This window comes from Phaenicophaeus curvirostris, chromosome 4, assembly GCF_032191515.1.
Source record: "Phaenicophaeus curvirostris isolate KB17595 chromosome 4, BPBGC_Pcur_1.0, whole genome shotgun sequence".
Lineage (NCBI taxonomy): Eukaryota > Metazoa > Chordata > Aves > Cuculiformes > Cuculidae > Phaenicophaeus > Phaenicophaeus curvirostris.
Genome location: NC_091395.1, coordinates 18199172 through 18222060, shown reverse-complemented (window position 1 = coordinate 18222060; position 22889 = coordinate 18199172). Strand labels below are relative to the sequence as shown.

General features: G+C 38.0%; 1 protein-coding gene across 3 annotated transcripts in view; it reads right to left on the bottom strand.

The window, feature by feature from the left end:
- Positions 1-7308: 7308 nt before the first annotated feature.
- PTPN13 (protein tyrosine phosphatase non-receptor type 13) overlaps positions 7309-22889 on the bottom strand; it is a 126047-nt gene continuing 110466 nt past the window's right edge. For all 3 annotated transcript variants that reach the window (XM_069855368.1, XM_069855367.1, XM_069855366.1), the window contains 15 exons: positions 22118-22289; positions 21802-22012; positions 20873-20943; positions 18795-18856; positions 17959-18112; positions 17478-17654; positions 16133-16215; positions 14888-14943; positions 13355-13458; positions 12497-12645; positions 11826-11916; positions 10776-11113; positions 10031-10246; positions 8885-8947; positions 7309-8151 (listed from right to left, as the gene is read on the bottom strand). In XM_069855368.1, coding sequence (XP_069711469.1) covers positions 8071-8151; positions 8885-8947; positions 10031-10246; positions 10776-11113; positions 11826-11916; positions 12497-12645; positions 13355-13458; positions 14888-14943; positions 16133-16215; positions 17478-17654; positions 17959-18112; positions 18795-18856; positions 20873-20943; positions 21802-22012; positions 22118-22289 — 2028 coding nt within the window. In that variant the 3' untranslated portion in view covers positions 7309-8070. The remainder of the gene's footprint in view (positions 8152-8884; positions 8948-10030; positions 10247-10775; positions 11114-11825; positions 11917-12496; positions 12646-13354; positions 13459-14887; positions 14944-16132; positions 16216-17477; positions 17655-17958; positions 18113-18794; positions 18857-20872; positions 20944-21801; positions 22013-22117; positions 22290-22889) is intronic.

Sequence of the window (22889 nt, the reverse complement as noted above, 5' to 3'; positions counted from 1 at the left end):
ATTTAACATGGGTTAACTACTGCTTGGAAACTTGCGGTTTGGTCCGTCAGCGTTGGAAGCACAATTTGTTTTTCCATTTTGTTCAAGACTAACTTCCACAACTCTTTAAAAACCTGTTTTAGAACTGTCTTCTCACAGATTTTCACAGAGATACTTAAACTGGAATAAAACAAAACACAAACCAGTCTCCAAAACGAGCATTAAGACTTCAGAGGTGCTGTATCACTATATACTCCGATTAATGGCCATGACAGTTGAGCTTTTCTCTACCAATAAATTCTTCTATATTTCTCAGTGGTTTAGTTGTTTTGCAAGATTGTCAGTACATACTTCTGGTAAAGAAAAAGAAAAAAAAAAGACCTGCAGATTATAAAATCATGTAAATCTCCACTATCCAATTTATTCCTTAATATATTACTGACATATATTTATCGAAAATGCAAAATGATGATGAGTTATGAAGTTTGATGGCTGAATACAGTATAGCACTCCCAAGTCCCTAAATTAAAGTTTTGGTGTACAATTTGTTAATGTCTTAAAAATAAAAAAACAAACGTCTCCTTGGTTGTCTTATATTTCCACTGTGATGTAGAACCAGGTGTTGACAGCTAAATCAGATTCAGGGCTGCCATTTGGAAGCATTTATTTCTATATACTGGCACATTTGTTAGATCATACTATCTGTTACTAATGGTAAAATTTAATTTTTGGACAATCTGTATAGTTAGATAGATTTTTACTTTTTTTAAGAGTATTCATAAATGATATTGTATGTATCATCATGAATAAGTAGTGTCATGCATGAAGTGCTGCAGCTTTCAGGCGCAGGAGAAAAGATTCGAAGTATCACGCAAATTCATGCATGGGTAATTTTACAGAATTATGTCTGATCAATTAATGTAAAAAATATTATTGTAAAACCATTATATATATCTCACATCGTAAGTATGCCAGTTCATATTTCTAGCATCTCTTCCTATTCTTAGTAAGTACATAAATAAAGGCATAATTAAGAAGTAACTAAATCCTAAAACATATTAATATGACACCTTTATAATTCTAATATAGATATATTAGGTATCAATTATATTAGGTAACAAAGGTGATATTCTCTAGCAGTTGTTGTTTCTCTTTTAATTTTCATATATTATTTTCTGTGCATGGGTTTAGCATGTGCTAAAATTACATTTAACATTCCTGTGGTGAGGAATAGTTTCTGTTTGGAAAGTAATTTAAATCACGTGTCTGTTTCCATGATGTCATTATTCAATTAAATTTCAAAGCAGCAATGAAGGCAGCTATGAGAAACAGCAATTTGGAATCAAACCTGACAGGTTAAAGCTAACTTACCCATTTTTTTATAATGGTGAGCTTAGGATAGCACATACAAGCATATAAATGCTTTTGTTTTTTCTTCAGAACTTATTCTAGGAGTAAACATCTTAATTCAAAGATAATTACAATTTAAACCCGTACTGCTTGAAAGCAAGATATACCCCTCCAGTAGCTTAACACTTAGGACTAGTTAGATGGCTAAAAATAAAAGGCTGACATATGGATAAAGCAACTAAATCGTTTTTCCAGGCTAGGAATACAGGCACCACCCTTGACAGTGTTGCAAAACCAAGGAAGTCTGATTAGATAAGCATTTGCCCATTGCTGGCTGTCACAGAAATTACAGTAATCACCAAGCCCTCATAAAAGGAAGCCTAGAAAAATTAAACTCTCAAAGAAAAAACAAAATCCTGTCATCAGCTCCAAAATGAAGTCTTAATGATCATAGATGCACAGCAGTTTGTCAAAAGCATCAAACCAAACCTTCATGGGATCCATGACCCCGAAGACATTTCATTTGGGACTGCAGGCCACCACCAATAACACTAGCTAATCGTATAGTGGAGTGTGGGGTAACGTAGTTTGTACTTTACAATCCAGAAGACAAAGCAAGGCTCGTCCGTGATTCCCAAGTATGTTCTGTTTAACGGGAAAAGAATCCGTGGAGTTTGCTCAGGGCTGAAAATGTTTGTTCAGGGATGAGAAAAAGGGCAGAGCTGGGAGGAAACAGAACCCAGAGGATGCTGAGGAAACTGAACTGATTCGTCTGCCTCTTAAAACTCTCCAGACAGGGGCTTTGCAGAAAAAGCACAGCAGACGTCCTGCAAGCAAGGGCTCTCCATCAAATATAATGGCTTTTGCTCTCTGCCTGGCTCAGTCCCTTCCTCATGTCTTCTCAGCAGAGTCCCAAGTCAGCCCGACTGTAGCATCCTGTTCCTAATCTGCCACAAAATCGTTTCTGCCACACTTATGTTTCATCCAGGAAATCCATGAGAGGCCAAAGCACAATCTCAGCATCAGTGGCTGCACTGTTCTTATTGGCTGCTGCATTGCTGTTTCCTCTCGTTTGATTCAGTTCATTGCCCATTTATCTTACACAATCTTCAATAATAAATTGAAAACTGCAGGGTGGGGGAAGAAAAAAAGAGAATGAAAGAACTCTGGGCTAGAGAACAATGTTTACTATTTTGTGTCATGTTCCTCAATAAGATTTAAACCTTTTTTGCAATGATGGAAAGATCACAAATAGAAGATCCTGCAAGTGGTATAGACTGAAAATAACTCCTCCTAAGGTTTATAGCTCACATAGCTAAGCTATGTACTGTTTTGACTTTCCTTTTCACCTTTGTTTCCGTTCTGGCTCCACTTTTCATGCCCCTGTAGGGGTTCCAAGTAATTATCTTCTTAAAAAAATACATGTATCAGAATATGTAGTTTAGGGTATGACTGACTGCCAGTGAGCAAGAACTTCTCAAGATTTTATTTTATAAAAAAGGTACAGGTGACTATAAACTATTTCGGTTAATTTGAACCAAGCTTTGATATTCTACTTGTGGACAAGTAGAAAACCTCTACTGACTTGGCCCTGTTTGGCTCAATTTCACTTTTTCCTGGGTTTCAGATAGAGCCTCTGCCATCAGAAGCCTTACTTATTCCTTTGCAACCAGGCAGAGCTAAAACATCTGAACTGTTAAAAATATTCTCTCATAAAAAAACCCAACCCACTAAGAAGTAGTTAGATTCTTCCTCTTGGAAGGAATCTTTTCCACTTCAAGGTTAGTGTGAACAACTTGATCCTCAAGTTGCATCTCTTCAGCTTTGCTGAAATGATCTGGGAAAGCAATGTGTGTGACAGTCTTGTGTCATTGATATCATAGAGTCTGCAGTCAATATATTTAAGCAATGCAGAATAACGGTTAATCAGAGTAAACATTTCAGAGGTAGAATAAAGCTCTGCACTCACGGTAATTTGGTTTACGGATTGACTTATGATGAATTGAATTGATTTAGGATTAATTTATGAACAGAAATGCAAAACAGAAGCCATAAATATACCGGCATAAATATAAGGTGATGAGGAGAAAGGACTAACAAGCAGTAGCATTAAGTACCAGCAGCTTCCTGGTGAAGCATATGACAAGACAGTTCAAATTTTGCAGCCAGGCTTTACTGAACCGAGTTGAGTCACAGGTGAGTATTCCAAAATAGAGCATTATTCTATTTGTGGTTTGCTGTTTGCAGGTAAAGCTCTACCAGAAGGAAGAAACAAGCAGCATCATTTGGTGCTTTCACGCTTCCACCAGGAGAAATTGCTGGACATGTAAACAATACAGCCAGGCTCTGCAGACTACTACCCATTGCAAGTCAGTGCACCACAGCAAAACTCTAGCTGAATTGCAGTTTGTTGTTTGCAGTAAAAGGGATAGCAGGACTAGTGTCTACCTAGCAGCAGATTAGGAGTTTCCTTTCCAGATTTCCTTTCCAGATTAGTTTTCCTTTCTAAGGAAAACTTAGCTTACTTTGTGTACCATGTCTGATTGCAATTCTATCTGTGCTTGAAGGCCAAATGAAGGTAGTCAGCCTCAATTCACATTGATAAAAGTATATTGTGTACAGTTTGAGCCTTTATTTCAGTGCTGTATTCTTTCCCATTCCATCTTTCTCCTGAATTTTATCTTTAACATTTCTACTTCAATATTTATACACCTCTTCAGCTATACACTTCTGTGTCACTCCCTCCATAGCTGTTCTTCGGTCATCTCAAGCTGCTGTTCTGCTTCTGAGAAACTGAGCTTCAATTCAAACATTCTTTTATTCCATATATGGGTCTTGTGCAGTTGCTTCTTAGGACATGTGTTTGCTGTGACTGAAATGCCCCAGGAGGAGAGACTAAATCTCTGTGAAGCTTCAGTGCTTCAACATAGGAACTACAAAGGAAGGCAATGCTTTGTGAAAGCATGAAATATGTTTATCAATAGAATACTTACTACTAATACTTTAGGAGATATAAGGCAAAGAAGTATCTTTGTTTCTGGCTCTAAAGAAAAACAAGCACTCAGAAACATAAGAGCTTCTTTTATGTAAAGTGTGTGTGAGAAGAAGAGGATGTAGTTCATGTCACAGAAGTATCAACTAGAGAAAAAAAAAAAATAGGGTAAGACAATATACAAGTACTTTAACAGAAATCCGGGCTCACGATCCAGTTACGAGCCTACTTCCACTTCCTTAGAGGAGATATTCAATTCTATTCCTACCACCTTTCAATATTCTCCTGCAAAATACTGGGCGCTTGATAAAGGAAAGCATTTTCTATACACAGCAAACTTTTCAGTCATTCTTAAGTACCTATTTTCTGCAGACAGCTAGTTTTAGAAGGATGTAAGTTGTAAAGGAAGAGGCTGCTTAGGAGCATTCCAGGAGCAACAGTAAAAAGACCTCAAAATAGTCTCCAAGGAACAACTGGTATTCCTCCTTTGCAGGCTGTTGCCTTTTATTTTTTTACATAGGCAAAAATCAGCAAGAGAAAGCTAAGGTATGATGAACTGCTAAAGGCACAGAGCTGCTTATGTAGCAAAGCATATGTGCTTCTGTCAGCTAATTCTAGTTAGAATCAAAAAAAGGATGCTCTCCTCTCTTGGGTTAACACACAAGGACAGTTATTTAATTAGAGCCATATATATCAGTTTTTTTCCTAGTCTGGTAACTTCCTGCTGAAAATCGAATACCTATAAAAAGGAGAATACCTTTCAGCCGGTGCATGTCCTTGTTGCTTACTTAGCAAGAGATCACAGCTCTAAAAATAAAGAAAATGAAAAAAGTTCAATTCAAGAAACCAGGTACTCAGTCATTTTTCTTTTAATTTCTTCAAAGGGGGCATAAAGATTTTGGGTAGCCTAATCCTGTGGAGAAAACGATGAGTGTGTATTTCCAACCAGATTCCCCATAGAAACCAATCATAAGCATAATCACGCTGCATAAGCACGTCCATTTCCTTGTAGTAAGTTTTGAGCTGTGGCACCAACTTCAACCAAACTGACCATGTCAGCTGTCACAGATGGCAAGTTCCATTTGCTTAGCAGAAAACAGACACATTCTCAGTGTCCTCAGCAAGTATTAGACTAGGGAAAACTCCCATCTTTATTAGATATCCAGTTCCTCAAGGCTGAGACAAATACCCAAAGAAATCAGATCACTTCTCAAGAAGCCAATGCCACCTTTCACCATACAATCATGGGTGCTTAGGAAGACCTGAATGCTTCCCACTGGGATACATCTGTTTTATCATAAAGTCAGGCTAATCAGGAATTTGGCCAAGAAAACTTCAGTATAGGAACTCCATATTATTCCTGCTCCACAATTTTTTGCTCCATAATTTGCTCCACAAGTTCCTCAACTCCTTAAAAAGACTTAAAAGTAGGGATAGCTGGATTTCCTAGCTGGACTTCTGGGGTTAGAGGCTAACACAGTACCTAAACTTTGGCAGGGTGAATAGACAGGTCAATTTATTCACTAATCATGTGCTCACCTTCCAAGGGTAATTATCTGAGAAATTGCAAAGACTTCTCTTTTTTCCGATGATGGGGATGTTAGGTCAAGTCAGTTATCCTCTTCTTTTCTATGCATGTATCACTAAAGGGAAATTGGGTATAACATACCCTACCATAGATCTTCGTATTTGTGACAAAAGGCAGCAAATCTGGGAATCTTGAACTGATTTGTGCTTCACATAATCTGTAATCTGATGTAAATTGCTCATGCAGTACCAAAGTGGGCTTCATGTAGCACACCATACAAAAATCAGTTCCTGTTTCTAAACTTTGGCATGTATCCGAAAACATCTAAAGGAAGAATTCAAATGCCTCAACTATACCACCTAGTTGCCATAATTCTTTTTCTTCTACAAATCAGACATACCCAAATACTCTGAACTCATTATTTATGTCAAAAGGATAGCAGCATTGTATCAACTAGCTGCATTTACTTAATTTGGCTCTTGACAACTGTAGTCCTGAAAAGTCCTTTGTGCTCATTTTAAAGCTCCTTCACATAGGTGCACTGCCAACACAGCTAAACAATCTGCCCCTGCTTCTGTCCATACAGAATTTATACCCCTTCCTCACACTACATTGCTGTGAAAAAGGTACATTTTTTCAAATATGCTGGTATGCTAGAGGGAATAAAAATCATAGCATTACTATGACAAGTGAAAAAGACTCTTCCTTTTTTGAGTCATGCTATTGCTAGCTAGAACACCATTAAACAAGCAAGACCTTGTCTGTTTCAGTTTTGGGATGCCAGAACACTGTGGGCTGCAATGTGAAGAGTGAAAGCCTTGGATAGTCAAAAGCCTCTGAACTTATTTCCATCATTGCAATGCAGAATGCTGTCAAATTAGTGCTCTTACAACTTTCCTGACAGCAAAAGTCACAAACTCCAGTTCTGGTAAGGACTGTTGGGACACAAATACTGCTCAAACCACCCTTGAATGGTACCCTGGCCTGGCTGGTGGCAGTTATTCATCATCCAAGGTTCCCACAGAGCATAAAATGAAGATTTCCTTTTTTGACAGTTTTGACAGTTTACAATATCACTAAAACACTGAGTTACTCAGAACCTGCTATTCTGCCTCCCACCTCAATCCTGGTTGCTTCAAGCAGAGTAGACTACATTGTTGTCAGATCACTGCCACAGCATCTAAGTATAAACACACCCCAAAAACATTATACAGGTCTTAATTCCCAGCAATGCTGCAAAACAAGAAGGGAAAGAAAATATCCTCTTCCTTTCACCAGTGTTGAAACTCTTCAGATAGCTCTGGAGGTTTAATCCAAAGGGCACTGAAGAACAGAAAGACACAGAAAATTTAAAACACGGACAGCCCTTTTGTTGCAAATTTCTTAGAAAATGCAGCCACCACAATGAAGGATACCATTTAAGGCCAAGAAAAAAAAATCAGTCACAAGGACACAAAAATACCCAGACCCACTGATCAGTGTATGTTAGGTTTATTTTTTATTTACAGAGTAGAGATGCCTAATCAGTTATAAGGTTAGGCACCTGATAATTCAGCTTTTTGTAAAAGTATATAAATATATACATGAAACACTATAAAGTAAACATTATTAACTGTGACTCTTACAGTAAACATTCACTACTATCCTTATGCTAACAGGCATCTCTTAAAGCTTAAATGCTGATTTCAAGATACCTCCTATAAAATGGCTGTAACTGTACTAAAAGGGTAAAAATTCTGTGCCATAAACAAGCTTTCAAAACAGACTAGTAAAACGTCTTTGAAATAAAGTTTGCCAGGATAAAAATACTGCCTCGTCCCTCCCACTCCCCTACCCCATAAGAAACAAATATCCTAAAACGGTTGCAGAATAGTGGGAAGTATGATAAGATTGCTTTTTCTTCTTCTTTATTTTTTTTAAAAATTAAAATATCTCTATTTCACTATTTTATCACATATTAAGGAAGCTGCAAAAAATGCAGCTTTATTAAATATTATTTATTGTTATATAAACATCTCACGTGTCCATGGGGCTGAGGACATTAGTGGTATCGTATGAGCTATCCCTTTTCCTTACAATTATATATTTTAACTGGAATGATGGAGAAACTTTATAGAAAAGACATTTGACAACAACTGAAGAAAGGGACTGGAAAACTATTGGCAGAACAAAGAATACACGTGAGAGCCGCTGGACCTCCTTGCTTCCTTCTGCTTCAGTTTTATTTGCCTCTCTGTTGTTCTTCATGTTGGAGAAGATTGAGGACATAAAGGACAACCTGGTAGCAGAAAATGTACTGATCCTGCAAGGGAAAGAAAAATCACAGAACATGTGAAAAATGCTCGAACCATCTAAGCAATTCACTCCCACTTGCACTGCACAGGTGCACAGCACTTTATTTCAATACTCTTCCACAGTTAAATAAAAAAACCCACAAAATAAAAACCCCACAGTGGGTGAATATACAACCTTAACTTCAAACAAATACAGGCACTGCTACAATTTTTTTACAAAAAAATTTTTAAAAACAACCCTTATGATATGACAATTCCTTCACATTCAAAGAAAAAGTGCAGACTTTAACAAGACCTTGTGATGTCCACCACAAGGTAAAGTTAATTAAGTCTAGATCATTCCTAAAACATTCATTTGACTTCTGGCTGACTATCTCCCCAAAAGAGATTTCAAGACACCTCTGGTAGCATCAATGGTTTATAGCAGCTACAGTTGGGTCTTCTCTTCAGTTTATAATGCAAGTTTTCACCAAAAAAGCTCTGCTTTTGAAGATTAAAACACCCAACTTTTATTTTAAACACAGACAAAAACAGCACAGCATGTTAAAAATTGCATGCATTTATAACCATTAAATACATGCTGCTACTCACTGCTATACATCTGTTTTAATTCTCACAACACAAACATGGCATTAGAGGGCACAAAAATAATTACTGTGTGCATCACAGAAAATTTTGTAACATGACAGTTAAAATTTCAGTGTCTTTCCTTTAGCACATACCTGGGGAAGCCAGACTTACCTCTGTTTGAACCATCCCGTGTCTCTGCAGACGCATTGTGCGCACCAGATCTGAGATGTCAAACTACCAAAACGAAACAAGTTAAACATTCAAAAAAGATGTACATACATATAAAGGGAACATCCCCAGCATCAAAGCAAGGAATCCATCTAGCTACACTAAATATTTAATAGGGAAAAAAACAATTGACTATAGCCTATGCATGTCTGGTAAATAACCAGCACATGTTATCTCTGGGCAATATGGACGTGGCCCGCCTATATCAGACACCCTCATCCTCCTCTTGCTTTCTTTCTCTGTGCACAGGCTCTCTTGCTTAGTTTTACTGTGAACTGAGTGTGCAGAAAATACAGCTAATCTAACAAAACACTTTGTATTTCCCCAGGTCTATAAAGTTCTAGACATTTAGTAGGTGCTTAGAAACCCTGCTGAGCTAAGTACGACATAGCTCAGCTTCTCTACACATTCACAAAAAGATTTGCTACACCAGGCCACTGAAGGACATGCACATAAGGAAGCTAGCACTCTCCTCTGGATTGCCCTGGCTACCCTCATCTCCAGCCGAGATGTTTGTAGGCTGATTTTTTGATTCAGTTGCCTAAACAGATACTTATGGTTGGCTTTCAGCTGCCCTCCAACAGTTCATGGATATCTGATCAACTGAGTGCCACAACTTTCAACCCTAACGCTGTTTAAGGTGACAGTTCCACTGAGTACCATCAAGCTAGGTAAGGCAGGTGTTTTAGTTTTTCCTTCAATTGTCCATGTCATTATGGCAACAAACTGTTGTTCCCAAGCCATATGCCAGAAGTCAGCTACAACAAGAGATGTCCTTGTGACATACCCTAAGATGTCTCAAGTGGCACCTAACAATGCTGGATTGTTGAGATGTCAACAAATAGGACACTTAACAAGATTGCCTGAGCCAACCCAAGACCCAACACGCATTAGAGCTTTTCCTCCCCCAGATCAAAGAGACATTTCACAGGTATTGTTTTACACCCTGGTTTATATTATACTAAGACATGGCCAGTATGCTACTCTCAAGAGCGTGGCAATTTTTTTTAAAGAATTGAATAGATCAAATGGAAAACACACTTCCTTCAAGTAAGAAACACAACTTAGCCTATTCTCTTGGGTACTCACATCAAGGTCTCTGCTGATTAACCCTAGAACAACATCTATACAAATAAGGGTCCCTGATCGTCCAATGCCTGCACTGCAGTGAGTTACGATAGGTCCCGATTTGTGGACACGCCGCATGTAGGAGATAAAAGTAAGCAGGTCATCTGGTTGAGAAGGGGTGTCATGGTCAGGCCAAGCGATGAAGTTCAGATGGGAAATGTGCCGTACTTCACCTGTCTGAGGTTTAAAACCAACAATAATAACAAAATGTTACACATGCAAAGAATAAAGTGACAAAAGGTAGTTCCCAAAGGAAACAGTCTCAGAAAAGAGGGCTTTGCCCAATGAAGTTGTTCTGTAATTTGATATAAAACTAAAGAAACAATGAGCTAAACTGAAAACAACTAGGAAGTAATCGAAGGTTCACTATGGAGACTGAGTTGATCACACAGAGGAATGAATCAGTCAGACTAAATTATTAGTGAATTTCCTGTCCATATATATGTTTGTGGCCAAAGGCACCTGGGGAACCAAAATTTAGTCTCATTAGCATAATGAAATAGTCTTATGGACAAACTGCCTTCTATAAAGGTCATGCAGTGGGATGAACTACAATGAAGAAGAGTTGCCCAGTAATGATCACTGGGCAGAGGAGAAGCCCTAGGTTACTTGTTGCAACATTGCAGCTGAAAGCAGGTAAGCCAGCAGATGATAAAATTGCCAACACTGAAAAAAATTCTCAGCATGCAGAATGAGATTTGCTTACCTGAATCTCTTCTAGCTGCAGCACTCTAATGATAAAGCCCTTCAGCTGCTGGAGTCTTACAAGTGCAAGCCGCAGTCTATCATTTATCATGGTGGTTTTACTGAGTACATCTGGCCAGTAACGCTGGCATTTTATCTTTTCTCCTTCAACCTCCTGAGTCATCATGGCAATCACAGTACACTTCTGCTCCCAAACCATTTGCCAGAAATCTGCTACAGTAGTAGGGAGAGGTCCTTGACAAGCAATGTAAACAAATTCTTCATTCCCCACTGGCATGCGAATGAAGCTGGCATTGATGTATCCTCCTTCAATCCCAAGAGGTACTCTAGTGGTATCATCTGTAATCCCCATACAATTAAAAATACCTCAGTGTTATGCGTGCACATAATTAGACCTTCACACAATAAAGATGCTGAGCCTTACACACTCACATAGTACTTTCCTCCACAGATGATTCCAGATGTATTTAAAAAAAAAATTCACTACAATACTTGCTTTAGGATACTAACCGGTACTTCTATTTGAATAAAGAAAACAATGGCTAGAGAGAAATCTAAATCAGCAGACAGGCAGGATGTGGAATTTGATTGGCAGTATCTCTGAAACTGATGTTCAATATTTATCACTCAGAACTAACTTTTGTCAGTTCTCACTTCTCCACACATCTCCCACCTACTGAACAGAATTTTGGTGCAGGAAATTTACCGAAAACAGTATACATGTCTGGTCTTCCAATTCCACATGGCTAAAACTCAAAAAATCATCTGGCTTCATATATATCTCATTTAAGACACAGGACCTGCTGAAACAACTGAAGAATCTGAACATCCAAACCCACCTACTACAGTATTGTATTGTTCTCCAATCTCTATGTATTTTCTAAACAGTTGCTTTAAATGTGTAGAAAATGAGCGACAGACAGTTTTTTCCCCCTATTCAGTAGCAGAACTAGGATTGAGAATCAAAGCATCCCAGTTCTGACTAAATTCCTTTGATCATATAGGTGGGAACAAAATATAAACTACGAGCTTCACATTAGCTAGGACTTACAAGGAAGTATGTTTTTATATCTGTTCTTTTTCCTGTTCTCCTTTGCTTGTCCAATCAAACACTGATCCAAAGGTTTTAACTCCTGAAGGTTCTGTAAAGAAGCAATTACCTGTGCATTAGAAAGCACTGAATGGTAACAAGTTTTAAGAGCAGTTATGGAAACAAGTCTTTAACAAATAGAATCACTTAAAAAAAGATCCTAATGTGGATTGCAAAATAATTCAGTCACAGGAAGGAATCCAATTTCACATAGCTAAGAAAATGAAACAAAATTAAAAAACCCCACCTACCATCCAGTAAATATTTTCTCATTCACCCAAAACCAAGAGATCTTGTAACATGGTTGACTTAAGAATTTGGAAAGGCTGTTTTCACATTCTGCAGCAAGACTTTGCAGTCTCTATTTAACTTGTCTGTGCCTGTTGACATCATATTCACTTGGTAATTTACCAGAAACAATAAAGATGTAAACACTCTTTTGAATTCAATTCCTGGTTCTTATCTCTCAGCAGCTAGTTGGGGGCAGGGAGAGAAGTCTTTGGCAAAAGAAGTCTTTTCATTTTAGAGCTGTAAATTGGAAGTGCTGTGGTATTTAAAGCAGCGATGAACCAGCCATTCTATTTCTGTTTCTTACTAGAGAAAAGGACTTGAAAGAACAAATAGTTACTCACTTCAATCTCCTTAGAAGGGACTCCCTGTTCCAGCAATCCACGCAACATCCTGATCACTGACTTCAATTTGGCTCCTGAATACTTTCCTCCAGGCAAAACGTTCACAGTAGGGAGTGCAGAGATCTGTTCATTTGTCACTAAAGGGAAATCTAGCAGAACAAGACTGATTGTTATAAATAAATAGCTAAGACTAGGGAAACGTAAACTGTAGTGCATGCTGGATTTCCTTGTTGCTCTTCACCACTGTTTTCTCTAGAATCCTCCATACACCAGAAACAATGGACAGATGTCCTCTCAGCTGCACAGGCAATAACAATTAACTAACAAAACCAATAGGGTGCAAAATCAGCTTTGAGGAATCCAGGAAACAAAAAATTAATAAACCAAGAGTTTCTAATGCTATTTCTAAAAGTAAAGACTAGATTCTACAAAATGCATCAAATTGAGTAGCGTTCCATTCTGCCACATTGAGTGGTAGCGGAAGGCAGAGTCAAGATAAAGCAAAAATATTGCCTAATTTAAGCACAGAGTAGCTGGCAGGTGAAGCACATAACACATTTATCTGATCACAGCCAAACATCTTTTGCCAGGTAAGCACTATGGAATAAAGCATTTCAGCTGATTTCAACACTACTACAACTACAGGCACATCATTGTGAGCACTTGTACCTATTAACTCTCACATATTTATTGCACAAAGCTGTAAAGATCCTTTCCTATGGGTTGGCGAGCTGTTAGATTTCCCATTGTATGAATCATCCTAAAAACATATATAGTACATTTTGAAATTCACTCCTGACATTTTGCATATTTAATGTGACCCTCAGTTTTCCACTGATGATTTGTTAAAGTTCTTGCCTTTATTTACACATTCTTGGCTGGTTGACTCAATTGGCAGTTCATCACTTCCCCATGTGATTTCATCATCATCTGCTTGGCTCAAGGGCGGCTGTAGAAGAGATCTATAGGACAACAAGATGTGGAAGTAAGAAAGAACACCTAGAAATAACAAACATATTTGCAATCTAACAGAAATTTGCCAGAAAGTAATTCATAGCTACCAGTACTTATGGACTGGATCCTTACCAGTAATCTCAAAAAAACCCCAAGTTTTTTTTCCTATTTTCTGAATCTCCAGTGGGGGAAAAAGGTAGCAGGGGAAAAAGAACCACAAATCTAGTAATAATTATCACTGCAATTACTTTTCAAAGTCTAAAGTGTAGAATAACATTCGATAGGAGATTTGTACCATTCACTTCATCCACTACCTATGTTAGGGTCCAGAATTTAAGAATGAGACGGCACGGCAAGCTGGTACAAGAATAAAGTACAAAATTTATTCTCTTGCGCAAGAGGTTAAGAAAACAGACTGGCCGCCAGGGACGCTCTTCAAGGGGAGCGACCCCGGCTGTACCTGTGGAGTTACATTTATAGTAAAAGTAGGCACATATAAAATTGTTAGTTGCAATCTTATTGGCTGGTCTAGGGGTACATTCAGTGTATTCGTGTTACATTCTGATGGATTCCAGCACTCTCTTATTGTCTGTGTATTCTTATCCCAGGGGCGTGTATGCAGTACCCTCCCATCCGTGCATTATCTCACGGGGTGTATATGTGCGAACAGCTTCCAGCCCGCCCGCACCCTGCCATAATGGCTTTTACATTCCCTCCTTTTCTTGGCTTAATGACCCTCACACCTATACACTAGAATATCTATTTTCAACTGCAAGTTTTCTAGGTTTTTTTAAGATGGTGATAAAAATATTAAATATTTTAGGTCATAATGTCATTGCTTGTGCCAAGTCTCAATCCAAAATTTCCAAAATCTTATTCAAAAGATAAAAAGAAGTGTATACACTTTGACTGAAGCTTCACTTAGACTAAGGAATAAAACTATTTCATGAAGAAAAACAACCTTGTCCAAAACGTCCAAAATTCAAGGTGGCTCAAAGGGACCTCTAGTAACTTGGCCAGCATTCTTAGTTTTCCATGTGAAAACAAGTAGCCCCAAGCACTCAAATGAGAACAGATGGATCAGTGGAACTGTATGGTTCAGTTTCTGTGCTCTAAAATCAGAAGAACTAACATTAATGAAGCTTGTGAAGACTGGTATTTGGAGCCACTAGAACACAGCCCTTGCAACCACATGTCAAAGGAATAAACAGAACTAGGGCACAGGGAACCACATAAAGCTGACTAGTTTTCAAGCAAATTATAAACTTTTAAACAATAACAAACAGAGAGCAATTCAAGACATTGCACAGTTATTTTATTTGGTTTGTTTTGGTTTGGAGGTGTTCTTTTTTTCCTCCCTCTCCTTATAACACATCCCTCTTTAGAATTCAGTCCTCATAGGTATGCTTTCAGGCAACACTAGAAAAGAAATCTTACCTTTCTGGCATACCTTTTACTTCACAATAGTCTTCACAACCATTTACATGTGTTGGCTGGTGGAAGAAATATTTCAAAACACAGTAAAGGTCATATTTATAACGTTCACCTAGTGTAAATTTTAAACAATTAACAATTACATGCATTATTTCTGAAGGTTATTAAGTTCAAAGCAGCACATAATGAGAGATTTTCCTTTTAGACATCTCATTAGCCCAGAATAACAGAGGACAAAACCACTGAACACCTAGAAAGAGGCTCTACTGTAACAAGGTCAAAATGCTATCTTAAAATCATTCTTGATTCATAGTACCAGTAAAGCCATCTAAATTTTCTCCAGTTGACTTTTTTTGTTTCTAACACTTAAAACCCCTTTATTAGGTATGTTGGATAGTGAAAACTTCTGCCGCCTGTCAAGTCGTCATTCCTATGTAGAACAGAACAGGGCTTTACCTCTAAACAACAGGTACTCCTATGTACATCTTCCTCAATAAGCAATGAAGACTCAGCAAGAAAAGGAGGCATTTTGATCCTCCTTTCAAGAAAAGCTCTTCAAAACCATTTGTACTTATTAGGCCAGCTTGCAAGTTTCCACTGCCATACTCAGAAAATTTTACTCGTGGATCTCCTAGAGCACACTGACACAGGGCCAGTTTCCCAATTTGACTCTCAGATCTACTAACTGGACAGAAAGCTGCAACAGCCAGGATGTGCTGGGTAGATAAAGTTCTGCTGATCTGAAATGAGAAAATACCTGGGCATCTAGTGACTGATGTAAAACTTGACTTGCATTAATATAGGGTAAAACTAAGTTATTCGAGTTAATGAACATATCCCAGCAAAAAGAAGGAGAAATTTAAGTCTACGCAGCATTCATTGCAACTGCTTCCCTTCTTTGAGCAGGAATTGGGGAAATATTTTACATTAAATGCCTGAAATAGTATTAATTATCACCCTTTTTGAAAAAAGTTCTTGGGCTTTATCACAGTGTATTTTACACAGCATAAAATAACAAAATAACTTTGTTCTCTTATATAGTTAATTTATGATGGAACAGTCATACACTATTTAAAAAATAAATGTTTGTACACCATTTACAGCTACTACCGACAAAGATGTTTTCATTTAAAGGACAGGTAAAGTTATTTTCACAAGTTCTACGTTAATAAGAAAATAATAAACTGAAAGAGCATTTGAGAAAGCAATATCAATGGACAAATGTCTGCCAGCTTCTTGCCATCCCACCTCTGAAAAATCTTCAGGTAAAGAAGACCCGTCACAGTCTGTGTCTTCTGACTTCTCTTCTGTCAGCTTTCCATTCATGTCATCTGGAATAGGAAAATCAGGACATACACCATGAACACACCAAAAGGCATCCAGGAGTCATCTTTTCACAGATGCGAATCCTGTTACATCTGTCTGGGGTGACACTTGGAATACAGGTGCCAGAATAACCAAGAAACATCTTCGAAATCTCTTTGATACCAGTGTGTGGAAAAGAGGTCCTACTGTACAGAATAATCAGACTTTAGGCTTCTTTCTTTTATAACAGGAACAGTTGTCAATACATATAGGGTTGTTTGTATAACTAACACATCCATGCCACAGCATTACGCATGGACAGGCTGCTGCCAATAAGTTATCAGATTCCCATGTAAAGGGTTTCTGCAATTCAATTACATTTGGACCAACAATAGGTATAAACCAGGATTCTACTTGCTCTTTGTATTAATGAGACCTAATTAAGATGTGCCAGATAAAATTTGACTTGTATCTGTCTGCTACAGTAGTTCCCTGTTGCTGTATCTCATGGATTCAGTTAATCTTCAGTTGCGAGGGCAGATCCTAGTTACAAGAAATTGGAAATAGTGGAGCTCCAATGATATTCTGGCATAGCCAGAACCTCAGTGTCCCCCGATTTCTAATATAATTGCCAATGACAATAACCCAGTGACCTGAAGAGCAGCAGAAAAGCTGAAATAATAATAGACTTGGAAGTTATATCTTGAGTTGTAGAAGGAACTTCTAAAGGAGTAGCAAACACCTTGCCTAAACTTGTGGAGCATACTTATATAGTATGACGCCATTAAGGAATGACAAATCCTACTCTACGCTAAATTTCAGTTAATATCAACTGAAGCTGAGGAGATGGACTGAAAGTGTACAGACAGAAGCAGGTACTGGAAAAAAAAGTTTTTAAAAGAGGCAGAGCAGGTTGGCAAATCGTTTGGTTTTGAGAGATGTGAAACACATTTCCAAGCAATCAATGAAATATTAAAATGCTTCAGCTAACGGTAAGCTGCAGAACTGCATGCCTAAACAATATGAACTCCACTCAAGAGACAATTCCAGAATGCGATTAATTTTCCAAAAAAATGCAGATCTATTAAACTAGAACTTGACTTACTACATTGCATCTGAAGTTCACTGAAGTCACCAACCATTTGTCTGTGTGTTTTTCTTCGGAAACTTTCAGTTCACACATCAATTCAATGTCAACTCTCTCTTGCCAAATAAATTGCTTACTTGGCACCTTGTTTAAAGAAGCATTTTGCTGTCAATCATATGCCTTTTTAAGGACTCATGTTACCTGACAGGTGATCTTCTGATGTGGCCTTCTTAAGATGTAGAATACTCTGAGCCTCTGAAGGCACATTATTACGATTTAAGAGGTTCTGGGCTTCCTCATCTACAACATCCAACAGATACTGGATAACTTCATTGTGATCATCCTCATCATAATACTCATCATCTAGAACCTCTGCTTCTAAAGAGAAATAGGATAAAATGACAAGTTTTCCCAGTATAGTATGCCGTCGGAGAATAAAAGTAAGAGGCAGACACAATGGCATTATTTCTAGCTGTTATCTAGCTTAATTTCTTTAACACAGAATCCAATTTTCATAAATCTACTTTCAACATCAATTCCTCTAAAGCAAAGCACAGGATCATCTAAAATTGACTGCCAGCCTAACATTGATGTATTTCAACCTATTCATCAATTCCTCTATTCTTCTGTACTTGTACACTAAAGGCTGAATAATACTGTCCCCCATCTCACCTCCTCTTACCTGATTTGTCACTGTGCTTAGAAAAATCTGACATCTGATTGGTACAGCCAGGGAAAGGTGCATCTCTGGATCCTGAGAGATTCATTAGTCCTTTTATGGGATGAATATTTTCTCCATTTGCTTGAGAAGGTCCTAAGATACCATTGTCATTCATCTAGAAGAGCAAGGAACAGTACAAATTAACTCTGAAAAGAGTTTGCTGAAGCAGGAAACAATCCTTAAAGCTCATCACTCTACTTAGCAACAAATAAAAAGTCCTGTTAGAACTGTATTCTCATCTGAGATAGCCAGCTGACGGGTCGGCAGCTTTTACGTGTATTAAAAGTTTCACATGAAAAGATCAAATAAAATTTTTTTAAAGCAATTAAGAAAAAACCCACATGGTGATTAAGAAGCAACTACTACAAGAGAACACACAGTAGAATTTAACATTATTATAAGCTCTATAAAATATATGCAGGCCTTAATACTTTTGGTCCCACAACACATCATCTCAGAAAAAAATAAAGTGGGGAAAAAAGAAAGAAAACCATCTAGTAAATGTAACACGTGAGTATCTGCACGAACAGTGAACAGAATGGAGATCTCTGGATCATAGTCTTCTTATAAGACCATAGCATCCTTATCATAAGACCATTTGTCTTTCAATAAAGCAGTCTCAAGAAAGAAGATGAATTTAAAAAACTTGTGTATTTATTATGAATACTGCTTATTCACGACAACTATGTTTGCATACTTTCATTATCAGTTTAATTAATTTATGTATTTAAAAAAAATTGTGTAAAGTAGATGCTTTTCTCTGTTAATGATAATAGGCACAATAGAAGAATGTTTACATTGGGCCTGTTAGCATCAGTTGTCTTCTCTGTTTCACCACAGGGATCACCACAGGAACGGTCTAAACAAAAACAGGAAAAACAAAAAACTTTGCAGCACCTTTTTCACAGAAACTAAATTAGCCCCCAAGAATTGTTTTTATAAAAGAAACAAGGTATTTAATGTTATATTATGAAATCTATAACATTCCAGTTACTGGGTGATCAACTATATAATGGCATTTTCAATGTTATGTTCAATAGGATCAGAAAGCATGACTGCTAATACCAGTAGCTAACTGTATGCAAATAGAAATGTTGACACATATGTTACCAACATACAAAGGAAACAAGCACCTTTGGGAAATAAGGCATGATGCCCTTTCCCTTGGAATGCACAAAATACAACCCCATAGTCACCTGTCACTAACTATTTTTTAAACATCTGGGCCCCTCACCACAAGAAGGATATTGAGGCTCTGGAACGAGTCCAGAGAAGAGCAACCAAGCTGGTGAGGGGGCTGGAGAGCAGGTCTTACGAGGAGCGGCTGAGAGAGCTGGGGTTGTTTAGCCTGGAGAAGAGGAGGCTGAAGGGAGACCTCATTGCTCTCTACAACTATCTGAAAGGAGGTTGTAGAGAGGAGGGTGCTGGCCTCTTCTCCCAAGTGACAGGGGACAGGACAAGAGGGAATGGCCTCAAGCTCCACCAGGGGAGATTTAGGCTGGAGATTAGGAAAAAATTCTTCACAGAAAGGGTCATTGGGAACTGGAACAGGCTGCCCAGGGAGGTGGTTGAGTCACCTTCCCTGGAGGTGTTTAAGGCACGGGTGGACGAGGTGCTAAGGGGCATGGTTTAGTGTTTGATAGGAATGGTTGGACCCGATGATCCAGTGGGTCTCTTCCAACCTGGTTATTCTATGATTCTATCTGTGTCCTTGTTCAAAAGTACCTTCCCCTTCTTGGTGAAGAAAAGAGCAATACAGTGATACTATGATATCAGAGAGCAACCCTGATCCTAGGCAACCCATTATTAGTACAATAAATGGAGAAACTGGAACTGGTAGATGCTGTATACTCAGGTACTAGTGAAGTTCTGGATTTTCATACAGATTAAGCTTTTACAAATGTAGAAACTTGTAGATGAAACAACCGAAGGCCAAGAGCAACCTTACATCTTGTTGTGAACCTATGCATAACAAGCCATCTGCAAGAAAGGGGTTCTAAGTGCCATCTTCCAAGATTTGGTCATTTGGTCCCAGCGAATCCTGACTATTTTTTTTTTTTTTAAAAAAAACATGTAGCATATTTGGAAAATATGTGAGCAACACTAAACTGTAACAGTTGCAATAATTTCATACGGCAAGATGAATACTAAAAGTTATCTAGATACAGTAAAGGAAGCATGAAAAACAAGACTATGATGAATCAAAACAAATGCAAAGTGCCACATCATAAAGAAAAAGCAAGTGCTTAAGATGGTAAATAACCACACAAGCAGTTGCTCTGCACAGAAGCAAATGCAGGTGTTAAAGGATCCCGAGTCTGAGTGAACACAGAATCATTTAGCAAAAGGAAGTTCATCTCACTCAGGATGTATTAACAGGAATACTGTCTACGCAACCCTGGAGATAATTCTCCCTGTCTGCTTGGCAACAGCGAGCCACCACACACCACTCTTGAAAACAGTGAGATGTAAACAAACTGGAGGGGAATAATAAAAACAAATTGGGCTCCAAGAGAAGACCCGAAGCCCTTTCAAATGTAACAAATTGATATTTTTATATCTGGTCAGAGGAAGCAACAGCATTATTATTAATGAAAATTATGATGATTGATTTATTTTTTTTTTAACTCCTTGAAAGACTTAGGCTTGTTATAAGATAGGATTTCTAAACTACAATAGAATCATAAAAAGACTATGTTGAATCTCTTTTTGTGAAGCTTTTAAAAGAAAGATTAAGCAACACCTGCTGGAACTGATGTCACTAAGGGGAGCTCTAATGCAACCACTGGACTAGGATGGCATTTTAAGGCCCATATCAGTTTCTTCGTCTTTATAAACACATGCATTTCACTTGCCATAAGCAAGCAAATCTTACCATCAGCTTTCAGTGGCCGTGGATTTGAGCTATCAAGGCTTTTGGATTTTGGAAGCACTGCATGACCATCTCTATGAAAAAAAATGTTTACAGAAATTTAAAAAAATATAAATCATGGTAATCATCAGATATTGAGATAAAACTGCTAATCATGCTTTCTATTACAATGGTTTTGGAATAATTAAAATATTCAATGACAGAGATTAAGTTATGTTACTTCCTACTTCAGGGAGCACCAAAGAGTTCATTAAAGCTGGACTTCTAGATTCTGACAAAAAGATTCAGCCCTGCAGTCTTAGGACTTTGCAACTGTTTCCACTTCTGGGATAAAACAAAGTGGGAAGAAGAAAGGGAGAGAGGAAGCAAAGAAAGATAGGCATGGCTGGAAGACTTAAAAAAATGAAGTAAACATTTCAGTCCCAGTTAAATATTAAAACAGAGTAATCTCAAGAGTTTTTGAAGCTGCTGCCATAAATAAAGCGGTAGGGATCAGCAGCGGAACAGGATCTGTGCCATAGGGTTTCGACATTCACCAGTGTGCTGGGACATCTGGTAACAGCAGAATATTTAAACACAAAATATTTTATCTCCTTTTTATAATTATAGAACTTCCAGCAGTAGTTCTAAGAAAAATGAGAGATTGTATTTCAATAACGTGTTATTTTGAAAATGATATTTTCAACACTTGCACTTCATAGCTGGACACAGCCTTGCCTTCCCAAGAAGCACAAAGCACAGCAAGTACTCTGTACCCTTCAGCTCCACTGAAGCACAAAACCTGCAAATTTACAGGCTTCTTTTGTGGTGTCATTCTTCAATTACATGCTACCTAGTACCACTCTGGTGAATTAGTTGCCATAACAGGAACATTTTACCCACATATTCACACAATTGTGAAAAAACAAAAAGCATTTACTGCCAAAACATACCTGGTCACTTTAAGCACCACTTTCGGAAGGCATGTTCCCAGCATTCTTTCGGCTTCTTTCAGTGTCATTCCTTGTGTGCTTACTCCATTAATGTAATGGATAATATCTAGTGCATGGAGACTCCCCTCTCTGTCAGCAACTGATCTGGGGAGAATGTCACTAATATACACAACTTGGTAAAGGCTGTCACGACCTCCTGATAACAACAAACCTTTGCAGGAAAAAGGGGTAAAAAAAAAAAAAAATCAAGTTCTCTCTTTGTAATTGAAAGAAAAAAAATTGCCTTAAAGCAAAAAGCAGTATATTCCTGTGTTACCTAGCTCCTCCTCATGGCACGTTAGTGTAATATCAGGCAGTAAATGAGGCAGCACTGGCATCTTGGGTAACTCCAAAACACGCCCTAGCACTAATCTGACATTCTTCGGGGCAGCCCGGAGAAAGTTTACTGCGTCGGTATGACTCATGTTAGTGACATCAATGTCATTAACCTGGGGAAACAAAAGCAACAGATATCTCCTCGGTAGGATTCAAGTAAAACAGTTAGCATTACTGCAGAAACATTACCGCTCCTATTGTTGAAATTAAATGACAAAACAACAGATGCTTTATCAATAACAGTTTCGGTTCTTCACAGTTACTCAAGGAGACAGAACAGATAAATGTAATTGAACTTTTGCAAGTGAAGTTAAATGTCAAAATATTAAACAATTTGAAAAGGTGTACTATTTTACTGTTTCTATTAAAAAAAACTTGGAATGCTATAACTGAATAGGCAAACATCTGAAAGTGTGACTGACAACCTAACCCAGTTTTACTTGTATTTTCGTAACTTTATTAAGATTTAATATTATTCAGCAGTCCTTCAGTATCCTGATCTAGCAAGGACTCACATACATGCTCTGGGTTACGCATTTTGTCACTATTGCTCACAGTTCCTGTAAGCCTAAATGAAAGCTTTCATTTGATCAGAAACCAATACTATAAGGGACAGGATGCCTTTCAGAGGTACCTGGACAAGCTTGAGAAGTGGACCCATGTGAACCTCATGAGGTTCAATGAGGCCAAGGACGTGGTCCTGCATTGTGTTG